The sequence below is a fragment of the Motacilla alba genome, chromosome 4 (genome assembly GCF_015832195.1).
Source record: "Motacilla alba alba isolate MOTALB_02 chromosome 4, Motacilla_alba_V1.0_pri, whole genome shotgun sequence".
NCBI lineage: Eukaryota > Metazoa > Chordata > Aves > Passeriformes > Motacillidae > Motacilla > Motacilla alba.
In genome coordinates this window covers 60,755,613-60,776,553 of record NC_052019.1, presented here as the reverse complement: position 1 = coordinate 60,776,553, position 20,941 = coordinate 60,755,613, and the positions used below count along the sequence as shown (strand labels likewise).

Below are 20,941 nucleotides of genomic sequence, written 5' to 3'. Positions count from 1 at the left end.
AAAGAGACAGGGAGGGCCAGAGTCTGATGTCCTTAGTTAAGAAAGAGAAAAAAAAAAACCAAGCTCATCAAGATCTCACTGAATTTTAGCCCAGTAAAAAACAAACAGAACTGAAAATGGTAAAAACAAAAGAAATTAACTGTATATAAACAAGTTTCATTACGATACAAAATTTTCACTGGTGACAAACATCTGTAGAAATTACATATTTGTGCTGCATTATCTTCTCAATTACACTGTTAAACTCCTCAACCCCTTCCTTATTCTGTTATAAGTGTTACAAAAACACACACAAAGGAACATGTTTGAACTGATGAGCACAGCAAAGGAAGTGCAGATAGGTATCAGTCAAACTGTGTAAGCAACTTAAAATTGGAGGATGGAATAAGTGTAGTGCTAAATGGCAAAGAGACTCAGTCCCAGCACATTCCCACTTCATTTGAAGGTAGAATGGCTGATGTAAAACAAAGTGATTTAAATTTCTGAATTTAAACAGTATTTAAATTATCAAGCAGGAAATCCTGATATGAATAAATCAGTCGGGGAGCATGGTTGGATTTGTACTAATTTTTCTAAGAAAGGGTCAATTCTTACTGATTGGTAACTATTAAAACGTGCTACTTGACAACTCCATATGTCTGTTGCATGAACACACAAACCACTCTGCATTAACATGGCAAAATACTGTTTTCTAATTATTTTTTTAAATACCTTCAGTGCACCTGTTATGCAAGAACAAAAGTTTATCAAATTGGGGTTTTGCTATATATACAGATATTTAAGGATTAGTAGATACCTTGGCTTTCACCTTATAGGAAGAAGAAATCTCCTCCAGCTGTTTTCACGCTCAGCTTTCAGCCTCAAACAAACTAACTGAATCTAGTAAACTGATGAAGGCCCCATGTCAGTATCAGCACAGAAGGCTTCTATTGCCTTGATCAGAATTTTTAAACTCCCTTGTTCCAGAATACTTCCTAAATGTCAACTTTTGCTGGTTCAATTTCCTCCAAAATTTCAGCATAAATATGCTTTTTTTTTTAATGGTTGGATTATTTTAACAGGTGACAGCAAGTTTAGGCATAGGTTATCCTATTTTCACATCAGATTTGTGTTTTGAAAATTAATTTTAGCTTTATCAATAGAGCTCATAAATCTGAATTTAAGACCAGGAAAAATTCAGTATTTCAAGTGGGGAGTGTGTGTGTGTGTCTGTACATCTATTAAAAAAAAATAATCAAATCACACTCCAAACAAGGGCCTTAGCAGAGAAACGGAAATAAACACCTACATAAAACAACTCAGGAAAGAATAACTGCAGCTGACATCTGAAGAAAAAAAAACCAAAAAAAAAACCAAAAAAAAAAAAAAAAAAAAAAAAAACAAAAAAACCAAAAAAACCCTCATCTGTCAGTTTAACCTGGTTAATGTTTAACCTGGTTAATTTTGAATTATCTTTTTGGAACACAAACTGCAAGTAACCAGAGGACAATAGCATAAGGTTGGATGGGGCTTTGAGCAGCTTGGTGTGGTGGAAAGTTTCCTTGTCAGTGACGAGGGGGCTGAAAGTAAATGATCTTTAAGATCCCTTCCAACCCATTCTTTGACTCTATAACCACCTCAAAATCTGGGAGGGAAAGAGTTCTTTATGGACCTGAGGGAAAGGAGCATTAGGATATGATATTCTAAATATCTATGTCTTGCTTCAAAATTTCTTGTCTTACTGTTCTAATGCCACTGAAGTAGGTGAGTTACATGAAAACCCACATGAAGTGCATGTGAGGGGTAGGATACTGCTATCAGTGTTTTTTCACTGTGACAGGAACCATGCTATGGGAAATTTGAAAGAAACCCTTCAGACTGCTCTGCAGTGATCAACAGATACAGCTTAATTTTAAGCTCCCTGTATCCTCATCTCTCCTGTTTGCAGAAAAAAAAAAAAAAAAAGGTGGCAGATTTTTCCTTTTGCCAGACTAACCTGTTTTACTAAGTATGGCAGCATAAAAGAAAGACACCAGGAACTTTTACCAGGATAATCCACCTTGGGGTTCTTCTGTCTTAGTGAATTCTTCCCTTGCTGCCTCTGTCAGCTTTCTGGGGCAGAAGGTGAACAACCAGGGCAGTCAGGAATACATCCATATAAAAGTGCTCAAAGCAACAGTGAATCTGTGAGTGTTCCTCACACATTAGTCCGTGCCAAAACCAGGAAAAACTAAGGCAGAAATACTGTGTTTGTTTTAAAGCTCTTGTCAAATCTTTTTCCCACTGCACAAAGTGAGTGAGAGTGACTGAACAATGTGCATTGGAAGAAACCGTTGCAGAAAAATAGTTAATGAAAAAAATAAAACAAAAATCAGAATATGAGAGGTGGAATATGAAAGGGGGACACGTTTTTTACAGTATCTTTTGAAAGGTATTTGCTCCTCTACCTCCACACCATTCGTCTAACAGCTGGGTTTTAGCCCCAGAAGGACACCAGTGCTTTGGCCATTGCTGACCAGCACATTCCACAATGAACAAGAGTGTACATCTCCTGCCTCCTAAGCCTCCTTGCAGCCCTGCACAGCCTGGACAGCTGGCTATTTTTATGTCCAGAATAGCGTGTGAGCTCAAAGCTTATTACCAAGGGTTTCCCCCTGCACACAGGACTAATACCAAGAATTTTTTTTAGTTTTTTTTTAAATTGTGGGAACGGGCTCTGCCTACTGTCAAGCTTATAACACCTTACACTTTGTGAGAAATTTAAGTAACTTATATGCTTAACTTGTGTTTTAAGAGTAGACTTTATTTCAGCATTTGTAATTGTTTTGCTTAATTCTTTAAAGTACCTAATGTACTTGCTCATATGCATGTATTAAAACTAGTAAGTGCTTTTATTATTAAATATGGAAGAAATAATCTCTTGGTGCTCTTGTTTATCCTCCCAAAAAAAAAAAATCCCAAAACCCTGAAATCACACAAGTGAGGGGATCAGCCTAGAGCTCAGCACATCCTGATGAAGGACCAGGAGATTCTGCCTCTCTGCAATACTTTTCTCTAACTTGACCAGCAAACAGAGGAGCTCAGACGGATTCAACAGGACAACAGGACACCAGGGAACAAGTCAGCCGTATGGCTTTATTCCTTTTTACCTTGTGCTGCTGGTGGTATAAGGGGGCAGATTAATGTCCTTTTCCCAGTGCTTCCTCATTTCCTGGACTAACATGCACAGGTGTAACTACTCCAAAAATACAGAGCTAGCATCATCTTGAGAATAGGCACTGAAATGAAAATTAATTTTATTTTTGCTCATCAGGGTCTCCTGGCTGTGTGGAATTAGCCCTTCTAAGCCACTGGCTATTTGCTACTAAAACTAAAGATGTATGCATTTTTTTGGCTGTGCTGAGGAAAACCTGCAGCCTTTGTTACTGTATAGGCCAGAATATATTTCTAACATCACACTAAATGAAAATAATTTCACATACCACCACTGGGAAAGATCTTGCCACTTCTCCATTCCCACATATCCAGCTCAATGATATGACCAGATTACAATTCAGTTTTCTTAAAAGCAGTGGTCTACACCTGACAGAAGCTTCAGCCAGAAAGAATAAAGTCAACATAAACAAATTTTAAATATTACCTAGTTCTGAAACTTCATCTCCTTTATGTGACTGAGCCATTATTGAGATAAATCCATATGCAGTAATAGGGGGGCACTGAATTGAAGCAGCCAGTAAAACCCTATTGCAGAAACAGAGTTTTTTGGTTTTGTGAGCTTTTACTCACACACACTTCCCTTGGAGGAATTAAACTAACTTAACTGTGCCAGGATGAAAAGCCTTTGCAGAAAAATGATTTTGGAGGAAATTAGGCCTTTTTCCAATCACATAATTTCTTGAAGTGTCAGAACCATCCAATTCTTCAAACTTCCACCTTACAAACGGAAATTAAAAGTATGGTCCCAGTTGTCAAAACACACATTTACCATAAATAAATCCATTACTCACTGTAAGGTTCTTTCTGTATTAACTATACTGCCTTATGAGAAATTTCAGCATGAGGCCACTAAACTGCAAAGGCTTCCTTGTGTGGCTCTGCCCTGACACTTAAAAAAGTAATGCAACATCCTTTGCTACAAAGAGTGATAGAGCAACAGAACATACCTATCATGACAGAGAACTTGTGAAAGTACCTTTTCTTATAAAAACAAACCATCAGTGGCCATCACCTATGCTGAACAAAACCAATCACACAGTGACTGCACTTAAATATCCACACATATATGAAACGCAGAACAGGTTTACTGTGAGGAATTTATGTGCTTTTACATCAGTTACACAAAATAACACTCACAAACTGTAAAAATTCAGAAGATTTTTATCTCTTCCCCTTGATGGACTGACACAAGCCCCTATCACAGAAAGAAAAATAAAAAGGAGAAAGAATAAGTGGGGGAAGAAAGGAGGGAAGGAGAAAGAAAAATAGAAACAAGAAACAAGAAGAAAGAAACAAGAAAAAAAGGACAAAAAAGAAAGAAAAAAGAAAGAAAAAAAGAAAGATAAAAGAAAGATAAAAGAAAGAAAAAAGAAAGAAAAAAGAAAAAAATCTGGTTTTCATCTTCCTTTCAGTCACGAGCCCAGCCAACACACTTCAACAATCATTTGAATCTAATATCTCCTAAACTTGCAAAGATATCTTGCACTTGACATGTGGCTCTTAAGGTCTGTATTAGTTTTTAATAGCTTACAATTTGTGGATTCTTAGCTTTCAGGGAGGGAGGTTTTTTTTCCTGGCAGAGATGCAGAAGACTTGAAGAAATTTCATATACACAAATTGTTTTTCTTAACTGTGAGAAATGACAGTGCTGGTTTTCTAAATTCTACAGGTTTAGAAATAAAACTTACATACAGGGAGTATTGGAAAACAGGGCCAGGAAGTGCTGATGTGGGACAGAAGAAAGGTTATTAATAAAATTATCCATTTAAATGGGTCAAATGTAAGTTGGAGATTTCTGTAATATCTTTTTTCCCACAGTTTGCCAGAACTCAGTTTCTTACAGGAATTAGGATAGTTCTTTATGCAAGTATTGGATAAAGATACTGCGTAACTGTAGTATGCAGCATACAGTTACTGTCAGGAGTAACTTTCCAAGACATACCCTGTCGGAACTCAGAATGTCCCACAGACATTCTCGGACGTTCCAGACCCAGGTCAAAAGCATCTGAGACCCTGGCATGCAGCCAGAGACCCCTGTGGCTTTGAATCTGACCCATGGAACAGTTTACCAACTTTGCAGGAAGAACAAGAAGTCACAAAAGTTTAGATATTGTAGTAGAAGTAGTCACGAAGTGAAAGGGAGGATTTTTGAGTGCTGTACAGGGGGGTTTTAAGCCTTGTACGCAGGGGTCCAAGTTTTGTACATGGGGGTCAGGAGATCTAAGATGGAGGGATTTGGGTGTGCCCTGTCCTCTTTCTTTCTCCTTCCTAGCCTCCATGGCTTTGGTGATGTTGGCACTCACAGATTGGTTTAGAGTAGAAAGTCACCATTCAATATAGATAGTAGGTATTGGGGAAAAAGCATAAACATGTATATATATGATATAAAAGATGGCACCAGCCCCCTGGGAGGGCAGTGTGCCTTTGTCTGACCTGCTGAACGGGCCACAGCAGTTCAGGGAGAAGAATCTTATAGATAACCAACAATAAACTACCTTGAGAACAGACGACAGAAGACTACTGAGTCTTTCTTCGAAGGCACGGGTTGGAGGAGGGACTTTTCCATCTTTTGGGGTCATCCCAATCCGGGGGTGAAACCCCACAATACCCCCAAATTTGTTCTAAATATTACCAGTAAGATTTCACTTCTGTCACCACAGACATCTTTCAATTTGTCTCTTTTCTTACATGTCCTGTGTCTCAAAGATGAGCTAAATTTAAGCTATAGGACAGCTTTTATATCTCATCGTACAAACAATCTCTTTACAACATAACAAAGAAGAAGAGATTGACTCATATTGATACTTACAGAACAACAAAGGCAACAGAAGCAACACAAAACCACAGCTGTCAATAATGAGAGAGGAAAATAAGAACACTATTACTTAATATTACACAATAATATGAGACCTTCCATCCAGTTCTACGGTCTCAGGGGAAAGGAAGGGTCTCTCTTGGTACAGCCTACATACTAGGTGTGAAACTGCTTGGATTTTCCCATGCCCTCCCAACAATAAGTGCCCATATCATTCTTTGTCTTTACCTCAAGACTAAAGCTCAAATTATGCAAACTGAGCTCAGATACTTTTTGGACAGATAAAACACTGTGCTGAAAATACATAGTCAGCTACACATGTCCGTCTGCCACCCTCCAGACCAAAGGAGGCAGCTCTGTGACACAAAGATCCTTACTGAAATGTCAATATTATGAATGATTAATAATTGAGGAATGCTGACATCTCAGTATTATGACTGAAACATGAAATATGGCATATAAAACTTTGTTCTGTCAACTCCCCAAACAATCTAAGTCTGCAAAAGGCAGACTTTTGGATCATACAAATCATATTACAAAACACTGTGAAGAGTTCTCGATTCTTGTGGAAAAAATTCAACTATTTTGCCTAAAGACAGTAATGGCCCATAGAGGTCTGATGAAAACCAGGACTGATTTTCAACCTCACCTGTTTAAGGATATGCAAATCACCCAAATATCTGAAGCACCAACTTCACACACTAAGGCATGGATAGGATTGCTTGGACAACAAGAGGACAGGACTATAACTGTGGCTTATTAAATCGTAAATCTTCCAAAAATCCTGGCTCTTTAGTGCTGCACTTTGACCTCAGGGACAGAAGCTTATTCCTTTCCTTCCCAAAATATGAGACAGTACCACCCAAGGGAAAGGAAATCTCTCATAGCTGATGAGTGTACCTGCAGCACACTGCTGAGCAGTTCTTTCTAGCCATCAGAAAACAGGATCAGAGTCAGCCACTAAAACACTGTGCCTAAACCACCCAAAATACTTTCCACTTGTTCCACTGGTTTGAGAAACACACATTGACTTCTGCCTGCCACAGCAATCACTTCTAAAAACTGATTTATATTAGCAGTGGACACATGCATGGGGGTGAGGGGGATGCATTGAAATGCAGCTTGTGTTTAGCAAAGCAAAGCTAATCCATCAGGAGGAAAGAAAAAACCCTCAGCACTCACTAAACCAACTTTAGAAATGTGCAAATAGGATTTGGACATAAAGAATTTAAAATACACATGTGTCAATTACTAATGTGTAAGAAGTTACCCAGGCAATGGTTTTAACATGAACTGCTGGTGACTTCCAGGGAATATGCAACAAGTAACTAAGAAGGGCAAGTCTGCTGTGCAGAGGCTTACATTTGCTGAATGATTGCCATACATATTCAGTAGCCATGCCGCTGGAAAGTGCTTAGAATTCCTGAAATCTGAACAAAACAAAGGTCACCACCTAGTTAACAGCAGTGCAGAAAACCACCTACTATAACACACTGTAATGTTCTCATGGACATAAGACCTGGAAAAGCAAGAAAACCAGAGCAACTAATTCAGCTGGTATTTGCAGCTGACCATGAGTATGGCCCTGTTAAGTGCCCCAACACCAGACTCTGGCTACCTGAGGTGGCAAAAGCTGGGCTCCTTACAATTCCCTGCACTCTCACTGACTTTGTGAAGCCCAAGTACATGGGCAGGAGCAAAGTTCTGCTCTTCAGACTGGTTCAACAGATCCAACAACCTCTTACATATCTCTGTCCTTCTATTACAGCTGACGTCTGTTTAGCTCCACTCTGTCTACCCCAGCCTGGGTTCCATCCATCCATCCCACACTTTTCTTGTCCTCCCATCTGCTTCCTCAGGTGTCTGCATTTCTGAAGCACCACCTTCTTGCTTCTCCTTCCAAACCACAAAACCAGCCAACCAAAAACCATCACAGAACAGGAAAAAACCCACCACCTCACAAGACTCCCAAGTAACCAAACCAAGGTTAAAAGGCAATAAATATATCCTATAAATTAGCCCTTGCACAAAATGTGTATTTAAAATTTAAAAAATATGGATGTCTAATTTTAAAAAATATGCCTGATATAACTTTAATCGAAGTTTCATACAACTCTAGGCATTTAGTTTCTTCCCTTTACAATAGGAAAGACATTTCATCCTCAGTTTAAATACTAAATCTTGAATCATGTAAGAACTGAGCATTTGTAAACGAAAAGCATCTCTGAAAATTATGAAATATTTTATGAGTCTGTTTGTGCTACATTTCTCACAGAGCCCAGTGTATATGACTCGATCAGTGTTTTTTACTTACTGGCCTCAGTTATCAGTTATCTTTCGACATTTACAAACGTCTAAGCTTATAGATGAAAATCTTAGAAAATCTTCTCTCAAAAAAGGAGGAAAGTCATGCTGTAAAAGTAGAAAAAAAAAACAACATGAGGTGAAGTACTTTGGTCAAAATTTGTTACATATTCTACTATTGTTGGAGAGAAGCAGAACGATTTGCTCCTGCCGTTAAATTTAGGGACAAGCTAGCTAGTCCAAATCTGCTCCCATAAACCCTTTACTTCACTCCATGACATATCTTCACCATGAATTCACCACCCACAAGAGATAAGTCACAGATTTGGGAAGCAAATGATTTTCAAACCAGAAACAATGTCCTCTCCACTAGTAACTGCTAGTGAAACTTAACATCGGGAACACACTGCACTAGAAATACCAATATTGCTAATACTCTTATCTACCTACTGGGCTAACAGCTTGGATTCTAGCAAATGAACTAATTCTGAAATAAAACATCTGAGATGGCAGGTCAAAAAATAAACAAAAAATCCCAAACAAAAAACCCCAACCACTGAACTTTTAAATCACTAACTTATACAGTTATTATCATATTGCCCAAATTTGGATTCAGGTAGAAGGAAAATAGAACTACATGTGAGTGTCTATCTTGGACACAGCCCCTTGCTTCAATGTTACCTCAAGTTCCATATGCAAGTCAAGACATCACAATGGTAATAACTTTTTATGTGGGCCTTTCACAATTACTTAACCTAGTTATTGTTCTACATGGAATTAAAATGACCACAACACATTGAGCAGCCAAAACAAAATGCAATCATCATACTGCAAAGATCAAGCAAAACTGTGTTTTTCCTTCTTTTAGCAAGAGATCAAGTTTATCAATTTTCAGAAGGAAACCAGCAAACAAAAAAAAAATGAACACAAGCCCTCCCCGCTTTTTCTTTCCTCACAGGAAGGACAGTTATCACCAATCTGATACAAGTCTATGCTGTGGCCAGCTGATGTCTTCTTTGGACTAGATTGAATTGAAACTATACTCTCCTCATCATCCTTTACACTTTGGATCATCACCTCACCCTTAAGGGTAACTATAGCAGTATTCCTGAAGGCACCTCCAATAATGTTCTGCCTGATAGTCCATAAACTGTTCAAGTATTTCACTCCCAAATTAACTCCAGCCATGCACCACAACTACCAGGCTTTCAGCTGGAAGGTTGGAAAGGACCCTTAAGATCATCAAGTCCAACCATTAAGCCAGCATGGCCAAGCCCATCACTAAAAAAGGTCCTTAAGTGCCACATCTACATTTCTTAAATATCTCAAGGGATGTCAACTCCAACACTCTCCTGGGCCGTGTGATCCAATGCCTGAACCCCCTCTCAGCAAAGAAGTTTTTCCTAATATCTAGAACTGGAAATGCATAGCTGGATCTCCATGCATGAATCCTGGGAATAAAACTGCTGGTTTTGCGGAGCTGTAAAGGACAGTAGATGCAAAATTACAGGAGATATTTTGAATTGTTGGTCAACTTGATTAATGAAGTTTAAAGCAAACTACATGGAACCTTCTGCCTCCCCTTTCCTCTAGTCCATCCTCCCCAGTAGGAGGACTTACTGTGTACCTTACACCTAAAAAAACCCCACTGTTTTCCTCCTAGACAGCTCATTTTCATCCTACATTAGTACCACAGGCAGACTGTATAGGTGTAGGACTGCAGCCCTGAGACCACCCTGTTCCATGGCAGCAAAACATTAATTTGTTTCAGCTGCTTCATCTAATTAACCCCAAGGCAGTACCATGTGAAGACACCATTAAGTGGAAAAGAATACAGTCCATGCCTAACTTCCCAGAGCCCCTGTCTGGCTGTAAGTAAATGGACACTTTATCACAATGATACATGAAATTTTCAAAAATAGTCAAAATAATTTTGTTTTTTTCTGTTCTACATTCACAATTCTTCATTCCCCCTACCCACTGCTGACATTTTCCACAGCAAAAGTGTTACTGAGAAGGGCAGTAAACCTTACTGTGACCATAAAGTGGTTTTGTTTTGTTTCAAATTAAATGAAGGAGAGAAAATAAGTGGGATTTTTTTGTTGTTGTTGTTCTACATGATGTAGAATACATATTAAAATGGGTTAGAAAAAATAAGCTCCAGGAAAATCCTATGGGGTGAAAAAAATGTAAAGTCAAATTCTCTCTGGTAAATTTTCAAAATTGCAGCAATCCAGCCTTTAAAGCTTTCAGAGTACAAACCACCTGGCATAAATTGGTGGGGGGAGGCCGGATGAGACAGCACTGGAACCTCAGCATCGTATCTCCACTTTTCTCCACTTTTACTGGAAGCCAAAGACTGCAAGCTCAGCCCAGAAACATGCAATAACAGAAGGACCTACAGATGATTTTAAACCGCTGCTTCATTCAGCCATGGATTACACACCAGAACACTTCAGTCAATTTCAAACAATGTGACCCCCATTCCGTTACAGAAATCTACAGTCTTCTGCATGAGCCCACTAAAGCCTTCAAAGCTACATTACCTGCTTGGATGACAACTAAAAATATGTATAATGAATGGCAACACTGCTTCCCAAAAACATTGTTAGAAATTGGTTATTTACTGTCAACAGCAGTTTTCCCTCTGTTGCCTCAGTTATGCACTGGAATGCAATCCAGAGAAATCAGAACAACAGCCACCAGCTCTGAAGACAAAAGGAATAAGCAGCACAGATCACGACTGAAATGGAACAATCCATTCAGCAGTCCAAAGGCAAACAAGTGTGAGGTAAGGCAGTCAGATTTAAAGTCATTTCTGCAGATGCTAGAGAGCCTGAAATACAATATTCTGCATAAACAGAAGGGGTAGGGAACGCAACAATTTCTTTTCTGGCAAAGTGCTGATCTATCCTCCTTAATGTAAGGAATTATCTTAAATGATTAAAAAACTCCTATACTTCCCAGAACTCCTCTACAATCTCATTTGCCATAGCCACCTCCCTTCCTCCTTTAGATGAAACACAATGCAGAAGTGCCAAAACATCACAGAAGATTAGATATGAGCTAAAGGAAAGAGAAAGAGGATGCAAATATAGAAAATGGGTATGTATCAGTGATTCTTAAACTTGTTGGACTATTACATCCCCTTTCACCATCGAAACTGAACATAAATCTTTTCACTTGGCCTTGGAGCACAGTTAAAAGCCAGTGTGTGAGTATAGGTACAAACACACACACGTAGCCATATTGGCTTCTCGGTTGTGATGCTGCCCAGGGTCAGAGTAAGGTTAAAAATCAATTCTCTCCTCTTTTCCAAGGTACACAATATCCAAGGACTTTCTGAATTGGCCCAAGATTTTCACAAGTGTCACAAAGATGATGCAGAAAAACTACACCTTCAGTGCATCACTGAACAATTGCTCCTCTGAATCTGAAGAGCAGAGGAAAATGAAGTTGATTTGTTCCATTAAACCTGAAGTGTTACTGTATGGCTCATAGTAAAATTAATGTAGGGAAGAGACAGAAAAGTGAAGACGGGAGGGGGGAAGAGGCACAGCCCCACCTTCCATCAGTGAAAGCACAACTCCACCAAGCTTCAGGTGATGAGAGCTGAGAACTTGTAGGACACTACAGAGCCCTATATGAAAGCCTTACAGAAAGTCTTAAAAAAGAAAAAATAAGGGAAAAATAAATCCTTGACCTTGATCTTTTTGTTTGTTCCCTTAGTTATTCTGAAAGTCATAAATTCAGACCTCTTTCCTGCTCTCTGTGTGCTGTGGTTGTGAAGAACTGACAGCAAGCAAACAGCAATAGATCATCTGTGCTACCAACAGCACTGCAGCATTAGCTTTAGCACTTTCACAAAATTCTAGAAAATGCAAAAGTTCCTGTGGGTGGACACACTTCTCTCAGGTCAACTGAACATTGAATTATTCTTATCTCCTCACCAATTTTACTGAAAGAGGAAAGTCTTGAAAGAAGGCAGCTCTTCCTATAAGCACAGAAATTCAGCAGCTGCAATCTTATTAACTACTGCAAGTTTAAAAAGACATTTTCTCTTAAGCCCTATGAAACTGAGTTTTGAGTATTCAGAAAGCAAACAGGAGCAGTTTGTAGGACTTTTGAGCTACAAACAACGGGAAACTAAAATAAGTAAGTAACTTAAAATAATAAGGGAAGCAAAAGAGCAATCAAAGTTACATGATTTTGTGACTCACCAGCTTAGACAAACTAGGAGAATATATATTTCTAATTGTTAAGGCTCCCAAATTCCCACTGAAAGTACAAGCATGCTGCTTATCTGAACAGCCCGTGAGATCCCAGACTGTTCACAGGTTAGTAACTCCAGTCAGAGGCTGCACCTCACATTTCAATTCACAAAACAGCACACTTGAAGGATTCCAGTCAGCGGCTATTGGCCGTCAGGCCTGTTCTTAAACCTCTGCTAATTCAAGCATATCTCTCACATGAATTATACATACTGGAGTGATATGCAACCAAATGTCTTATACATGCAAGTGTTTAAATAAAAATGAGCCCTGACTCCTTTGCTACCCACAGCTGCCCCCGTTGCAATGGCTGTGCTCAGGAACAGAGCTGTGTACCGACACCAAGTGTAACTTAGTTGAGGTTCAATGTGTGCTACCAGGTAAGCATGTTTGAACTAAGAGGTCCCAGATGTTTATCCTGGGATAAGGGTTGAATTTCACAAGAGGATTAAGATGTTGTAAAACCGTGCTACCCGCGGGAGGGACAGTCAAACAAATGATGGATCTGATCCAGCTAAAAAGTGACCCAGAGGAAAGGGAAGGAGGGCGTCTGCCCTCGCTCCCTGCTCGGGGAACCCGCGAGCAACGCGAGCAAGAGCCGCCCTCAGCAAAGGCAGCGAACACAGCTCCCAACAAGAGCAGGAAAGAGGAGACTTCCTCAGCGGTGGCAGCTCAGGTTACACCAGCTGAGGCCATTTGTGAAGCCTTAAGCTTTAGGTCAAGTTACTGTAAATTGAGGTTAATCTAAATGCAACCGATTGTCCTAACGCAATCACGTGTTAATATTTTTGGCGCTGCGTTAGCAGGACGAGTTTTTGATGTGTTCCAGACAAAGCTGCTCTTCCTGAACTTAACAATGCCTAGAATTTCACTGCAGGACTTTCCACACATTCAGTTTGGTCAACTTGAAGCTGAGATTTCACTACCACTGGATACCCTATGTCAAAATACAACTTGCCCTGCTCCAGCTACGGCTTGTAACAACCCAAGCCACTGTCTTTGGAAGGGACACACTTTCCATCAGAGCATTAAAGGTCATCAGAGGCTAGCAGTGCTTGAAGTGAAGAGTCTCTTCATTCCTTTCAGTTTGCTAAACTGAAACCTATTGTGCTGACTAGCTGCAAAAGGAGGTCAGCACAAAAACTCCTTGTCCTAAAGGACAGTAATCACACAGGCGCATCAAGCGCGAGCTGGTATGAAAAGGAGAAAAAAAATGGGAGAGGCCTGTGGAGTAAGAAAGACACAGAGATCCACCCTTATAGGAAAAGGAAAATAAAAAGGATTACACAATGACTCCTTCTATGATGCTTACGAAAGAGAAGGAGCCTTGCTGGCCTGGGATTTAATTCTGGTATCATGCCTGTTGTGTATTTACTACTGACTTTACCCCTGTGTGAGCAAGATCAGACATAGCTTATTAACTGAAGAGATGCTTAATCCTACTTAGTCATCAGGCATGAGTAAGGGCTACAAGTATTTGACCTCTTGTGGAAAATAAAACATCTAAAAAATTATCTTCTTTTTTCATCTTCGCAATGCCAGAGAAATAGACTTTTCCTATAGTGTGAGTGATGAACCCCTACACACCTGTAAAGTAAGTCGAATAGCAATATCACACAAGAAAGAACACAAGAAATGTGCTCGGGTTTGTGAACATATGCACAAGTACATATTAAATACAGCAGGGGCAAGCTTTAACAAACTCCTCACAACCCTGACAACATTCTGTGGCACTCAGTTCCAGTACTGGCATTATCCATGAACCACTAAGACAAATGAAGATGTTCCACTTTTCACTCTGGATACCTTTTTCAACAAGAATAAGAGACTCGGGTGGAGGAAGGAACTACTTCTCTTTGGTGGAATATCTACCTACAAGGAAGACATATAACCAGATTTCTATAATTCTGGACCTGTCATTCTGTCCCTTCACAGAGGAAGCTGAAAGGAGATGCCTGCCCATTTTCCTTCCCTCAGGTAGAAGTGCAATGTGATCATTAACTTCTGGAAGGCAATGCCTTAGCCCAGAATGGGTAAAGAGCAGGACTGGAAAATACTCTGTGTTTCCAGCCATGTTTTCTCCGACTTTAACTAATTCCGAATTGGCACAGTATACTTCAGCAGGGGAACAGAAAAGATGATCTAATAGGTTATTTGACTTCTGTCACTAGTTTCTCTGATCCAAATATCATTTTAAGTTTAGGAGTTTAAAACACAATTTCCTAAGTACTGGGTTTAGAGTTAGAAACAGAGAGTAAGACAGTGGCTATCTAACCCACAACAGTGCTAAAGATAAAAAAAAAAAAATCTTGAAGAGCCTTAAAATAGGAAAAAGTAGCTCCAGCCTCTATAGTTCACAAGAAAGCTCAGATGAAAATAAATGTGTACTAAAAGACCAGTGTGATAGTTACACGTCACTGGACAAAGAATGCATGGTAAGAACAAGAGATAAGAAAAAGAGGTGATATAATTTGCAGTTATTATTACGTATTTGGCTATTATATACTAAATATATTATTTAGTATATATATAATGTATGTGTATACACACACCTACAACCTCTGAACCCCACACATAACATGGATGCAGAGCAAAGAAGACTTTTGCACTGAAAGAAGGAAACAAGAAAGCAGATTAGCTCACAAAGAACCAAAGAACTGATATAATGTGTTGATATTTCCTGGAACCGATCCAAAGATGAACAGCAGAGTTTTGGATGAATTGCAAATTTTCCCAATACTTCCTCTGAAAGCCAGGCTGGTACAGCATTTTAATAATCCAACTCAAAATCAGAGAAAACAACTTTGGTTTTTGCCAGGTTGAACTAGGGAAGGGGGAAAGGTCCACAAAGACATTTATAAACTATTTTAATTTCTGTGCACACCCCAGTCTATGCCTGGGTATGAGCAAACTAATTCTGTAACCCAGTGTTCTCCTCAACAGAAGAGGCTGACGTAGTTATAAACCCAAGTATTTCAAAATTCAGCAAGTGAAAACTTTCTCTACAACAAGATGCAAATTCAGGGTAGATCAGCAACTCATGAAATATAGCCAAGCCTATGCTCCCACACCGCATTTTGACAAAAGGCTCCCACTGATAACCTCTTGTCAGTTGACACAGAATCCTAAGCAGTGGAAACTGCACAGTGCCTTCCATGAACTCTGGGAGGGAGGGTGCCAGTTGTGGGGGAGGTAACAAGAATCATTGTACAAACTGCATTGCTTGTACTCCATCCAGTGAAGAAAATGAGAGTGCATGTCTTTAAATAACTGTCTTCTAAAGATGCTTTTGGGTTTTTTACCCAGCTTGCTGAAGGGCACTCGGCATGTGTCAGTACCAGCTTCTGGGAGGGTTTGCTGGGTGACTCGCTGCCTGGATTAAGCACATCTCCCCTCCCTTCTCAGCATCTCTCAGTTTGGATGACACATACACACACACACACACACACACACAGAGAGATATTATATTTTCCTTTAATTTGCTTTTATTTAAAAAAAATTTAGGAAAATCATTTTTTGCTGTCCTCATCGTGTTTGTTGTCATTTAATCCAAACAGCTTCTTTTCCAAATCATGCAGATTAATAATATGAGTGTAAAATCTAATAATGATTTTTGTGTAAAAACAAGAGTAAAGCAGTAGCAGATTCTCAGCAGACTGCTCCACTGTAAAACTTTCCACTGGAGTTTACCAGAGAATAAAGAAAGGGATAAAACCCCTAAATGTGCTTAACTTTTTCCTCATGAAAAAAAAGAAAAAAAAAGTTTAATTATTATGCATATAAAAAGTTAAACTTACCACACTGTTATGATTTTATGATTGCTAGAAACTAAGAAGTTTGGGAGTTGCATTTGGTTTTACTGCAAGAAGCATAAATGTCTGAAAGAAAATAATTTTCAACTGCTTTAAAAAGAGTAATTTCTTGGGTTTTAAGTACTGCTTTCATGTTCCCATGGATGTTCCCTAGTGTTCTTTGACATTAGTCAAAAATCATAATTTACACTTTACAAGTGAAACAAAGCAGATGATGTGTCTAGATGTTTGGCAACATTTGTGTTTGTTTTTTTTTTTTTAAACGGAAATGGGTCTCTTTTTTTTGTAATAGGGCAGTAGAATTTATATTTTTAAGATTAAAAGCATAGGGCACATTGAGTATATTCAAATAACATGAAGATCATAGCCCAGCAATCGAGTTATGATGAATTTCATAGCAAACTACCTCTTAATTAGGCTACTCTTAGCTCTTCAAATGTCCCAGCCAGAAAGGATCTAGTAACAGTGAGAGCTGAAGCTGCACTTCCTCCTTTTATTTATTCCTTTCTACAACTTTCAGATTTTTACATTATAACTTTGGCTTTCTGTCCCACATCTTCACAGGAAGACCAATTACCTGCTTATCAAAAAATCCTGGCTTTAATGCTTCAGCACCGGGTCTTGGGAATAAGGGGAAAGGACAACTTCTTAGGGCCAAAAGCACCCGAACTGCTCTGGAGCCGGACGGGGACACAGCGCACCATGACGCTGCCCTGGAGAAAAGTAATTCTGAGAATGTCTCCTAAGCCTCCAGCCCCTTTCCTGTATCTTGTGGAAAACACATGAGGTGTGAAAAGGGATTTGAGGACAGTTGGGCTTACGAAAAGATGGTCCCTGCTCGTGGGGTTTCGGGAGTGACTCCGTTGCTGCCCCGGGGGTAGGTGAAAGCCGAGGCAAAGTACTGTGGTGCAGCGCGTATTTAAAAGCCTCGCTCCTTAGGAGGAGCGCCAGAAGGAAGAGAAACATGGTTATGCCTCGCTGGTAACATCAGGAAAGCAACAAGATGTCAGTAAGGTCCTTCTACTTCCTGTTTGCGAAGGGCACACGCACACATTCCGCCACCCCCGCCGCTTTGTACGGCTCCTGCCCGCGCTCCACTCGGCACCGCTCCCTCCGCATCCCCGCCTCCCGGCTCGCCTCGCCGGGAGATGCGCCGAGCCGCCGGAGCTGCGCTCCCGAGGCCAGGAGGCGGGGGCAGCACTCGGCGCTGAGCTTTTGTTTGCCGCCGGCGAAGCGATCCCCACCTCCAGCCAGCCCACCGTGAGGAAGCGGGGCTGGAGGCAGGCAAAGCGGGAGGGTGCTGCCCGCCGGGCTGCGCGGCGTCCCTCCGGGAAGGAGCTGCCCGGCACCGAACCGGCACTTGCGGCCGGGGATGGGCAGGCTCGGCGCGGCCCCGGAGAAACACAGGATTCACGCACAGGCTGAGGGGGGGGGGAGGGCGAGAGGGAGGACCGCCACCCCGCCGCTTTGTCACAGAGACCTCCCCCGGAGGCCGGCCGTAGCTGCCGCCCTGCCGGACCCTCCCGCACGGCCGCGCCTCCCCGCGCAGCGGAGGGAGGCGAGAGGGAAGGACGTGCGAAGCTTGTAAACCACACGCTGCCATCGCACCTCCCCTCCTCCCCGCCGCTCTCCACCGCCCATTGTGCGCCCGGCAGACGGCGAGTACCCAGCAGCCCGGTGCCCGCCGTGACACGTCAGGACACACACGCGTGTGTCCCCCGCGGCAGAGCAGCCCGTCTGCCCCCGTCGGCCGGGACGAACACCACCAGCACCCCCAGCAGAACCGCTGGCGGCCGCCACCGGCTATAAATAAGGCTCTGCCGGAGCGCGCAGGGCCCGGCTCCCCCCACACCTCTTATTATTCATCGGTGCAGCCTGGGAGTGGGAAACTCCGCTTCCTACTTGCCGCTACGCTTCTACCGGCTCAGCCCCCGCCCCCTTCCCCCCCACTCCGCTCCTCGCTAAGCTCTTTAAATCCCAAGAAAACTTTGGGAAGCGATTCAGCTCGCGTGGGGAGCCGGGCTGCTGCACGCCGGGGCAGCTCAAGCGAGAAGCCTGCCCAACTTTTTCTCCAGCCGCCAGCCCAGCCTGTGTAGTCGCCTTCCACCTTCCTCCGCGGCGGGATTTAAAGGCGGCCAGCCCCCCGCACGGAGAAGCCGTGGCGAAACACGCACGCACGCACACACACACAAAACCCTCCCCCGGCTCTCGGCAGCCGTGGTGCACGCCTGGCACCGCTCCTTCCCCCTTACCCCAGAGCAGTCTACCCTTCCGAAGGGGACGGGGGGAAAAAACCATTTGTCCGCTCCCTCCACCCCAGCCCGTGAGAAGTTGCGAAGCGTCCCGCCAGAGACCCTGCCAAGTTGAGTCGAGCCCCGTTCCCCCTTGACAAGCTACGGGGCCGACCTCCAGCTCATCCCGGCGAGCGATGCGGAGTGGACAGCCACCCCTGCGCCCCCCGGCCCGCATCCCTTACCATGATCAGCGTGTGGTTCCTCTGCTCTGCCGCGGCGGGCTCAGCATCTTGCTGCTGTTTGCTCTGGTGCTGTTGCTTGCTGCTGCTGCCGCCGGTGCCCGTTTTCTTGGCCCTCTGCTCCAGGGTCCGCTGGTAGAGGCTCACCGTGTCCCTGCGCTCCAGCTCCAGCTGCTCCGCCTGGGCTTGCTGGTACCTGCTCTCGCAGTTGACATGGTGCCGCCGGCAGCCCTCGATGCGCTGCCTCAGCCGCTCCACCACCGTGCTGTGCTTGGGAATGCCGCCACTACCAGCGTTATTGTTACCGGGAGCGGCGGCAGGAGGGCCGTGGGGAGTGCTGTTAACCCCGATACCGGCCCCGCTGAGGCTGCTCTTCAGGTTATTGTTGATGCAAATACTGCTGCCATTCGCGGCGGCAGCGGGGGCTGCAAAATCCCCCATCCTCGTCCCCGTGCACACTATTTTGGAAGAACTTTTTATCCTACACTTCACGCATACAGTCTCCTCTGGGGTCCTGATGGGATACTTTTTAGAGAACCGGGGAGGGGGGGGGAAAGGGGCACCATCATGTATCAGGGAAACAGCGATCCCAAGCAAATGTTTCTCTTTTCCCCCAGCCAATCCCTCTCGAGAAGCTCCAAAACATTAAAAAGAGAGAGGGAAGGGGGGAGGGAAATAGAGAAGGTGCTAAAAGGTTATCGCCAGCAAAACACACACACACACACACACACACACAGTGCACAACAAACTAAGCAGCAGCAGTTCGGGTTAGCAAACTCCAAGAGATATCAGACCAGTTCCTTTCCTCCTCTTTCTTTTTTATAATCCATTATTTCAGAGCAGATTCCATGAGATTTCCGGAGATTTTGCCAAAAGCCTTCTCTCCCCATGGATAACGAGAAACACGCGCCCCTCCACAAGCACACACATACACACCCGTTCACACGCACGTTCGCACACACACATCCAAGCACAGGCATACGCTGGGCACACACGGCACACTCACTCGCACTCCACGGCATCAAAAGACAGGCAAAGCCGCTTGCTTATTGTATTTTCCTTCTAGGAAAAAGTTTTGGTGTTTATGCCGCACCGCGTTCGCAAAGTACTTTGGCTGCTCAGTTGCATTTCAACAGGAACCTAAATAGCAAATCCTCGGGCTGGGGGAAGTAAACACATGAACAATCCGGACCGAGCTGGAGAGGAAAAAAAAAAAAAAGAAAAAGGAAAAAAAAGTAGCGCTCTGAAGTCTCTGCCAAACGCTGAGCTGATACAGCCTAGCGCTTTGCTCTGTCGTGCTGGTTGCTGCTCCTCCTGCCACCATCACAATGATCAAATGCTCTCCTCCTCCACCTCCTCCTCCTCCATGCCAGCGGAGTGATATCAGGACAGGAGCGCTCAGTAAACACCGCAGCGGCGGCGGCGGCGGCGGCGGCGGCAGCGGCGGCTCCTCTGGGCCGTGAGGCAGACCCGGAGACAAGGTGCAAAACCCGGCACGGACATCGCCCAGCAGGAGCGGACACGGCGCTTCCCCCGGAGCGCTCACGCCCGGCGGCGGCGGCGGCGGCGGCGGCGTGGGGCGGGCGGCGGCGAGCGGGGCCCGACACCTGCCGGCCCGCGGCCTCCCCGCACCGCGGGGGCGGGCGGTGCCTCCCGCCCGGCACTCGGGGCCCCACGGCGGCTGCAGCTCGGGGCTGCGGCGAGGGCAGCGCTGGCGGGGCCGCGGGCGGGCGGGCGGCGGGGGGCGCAGGCGGGGGCCCGGCGGGCGGGCGGCCGTAGCCCGCGCCCGAGCGGCGTGTGCCGCCTTTCCCTTCTGTGTCAACTGTTGCATAATGAATGGGAGCGGAGCGCGGAGCCCTGCGCCTCCCCGGCACGGGGCTGAACTTTCTATTTTAAACAACAGAAGAAACATGACACGTCGGGCAGCAGCATTTGTCCGAGAGAACGGTGGCTGCCTCCATATAGAGCGCGGATGATTAATGGATCAAGAATAACATCCTGGGAATCTAGTTTTAAACATTTTGCAGACAAAGCTATTGCGCCCACAGTTGTCATCGAGTTTTTTATTTTC

The 20,941-nt window shown here is 43.4% G+C and overlaps 1 protein-coding gene across 3 annotated transcripts in view; it reads right to left on the bottom strand.

Moving 5' to 3' along the window:
- MAML3 (mastermind like transcriptional coactivator 3) overlaps positions 1-20,602 on the bottom strand; it is a 247,631-nt gene extending 227,029 nt beyond the window's left edge. The window contains exon 1 of one of the 3 annotated variants that reach the window (XM_038136776.1): positions 18,874-20,602. In XM_038136776.1, coding sequence (XP_037992704.1) covers positions 18,874-19,311 — 438 coding nt within the window. In that variant the 5' untranslated portion in view covers positions 19,312-20,602. The remainder of the gene's footprint in view (positions 1-18,873) is intronic. The other 2 variants (XM_038136777.1, XM_038136778.1) reach the window with 2 other exon arrangements.
- Positions 20,603-20,941: the final 339 nt, after the last annotated feature.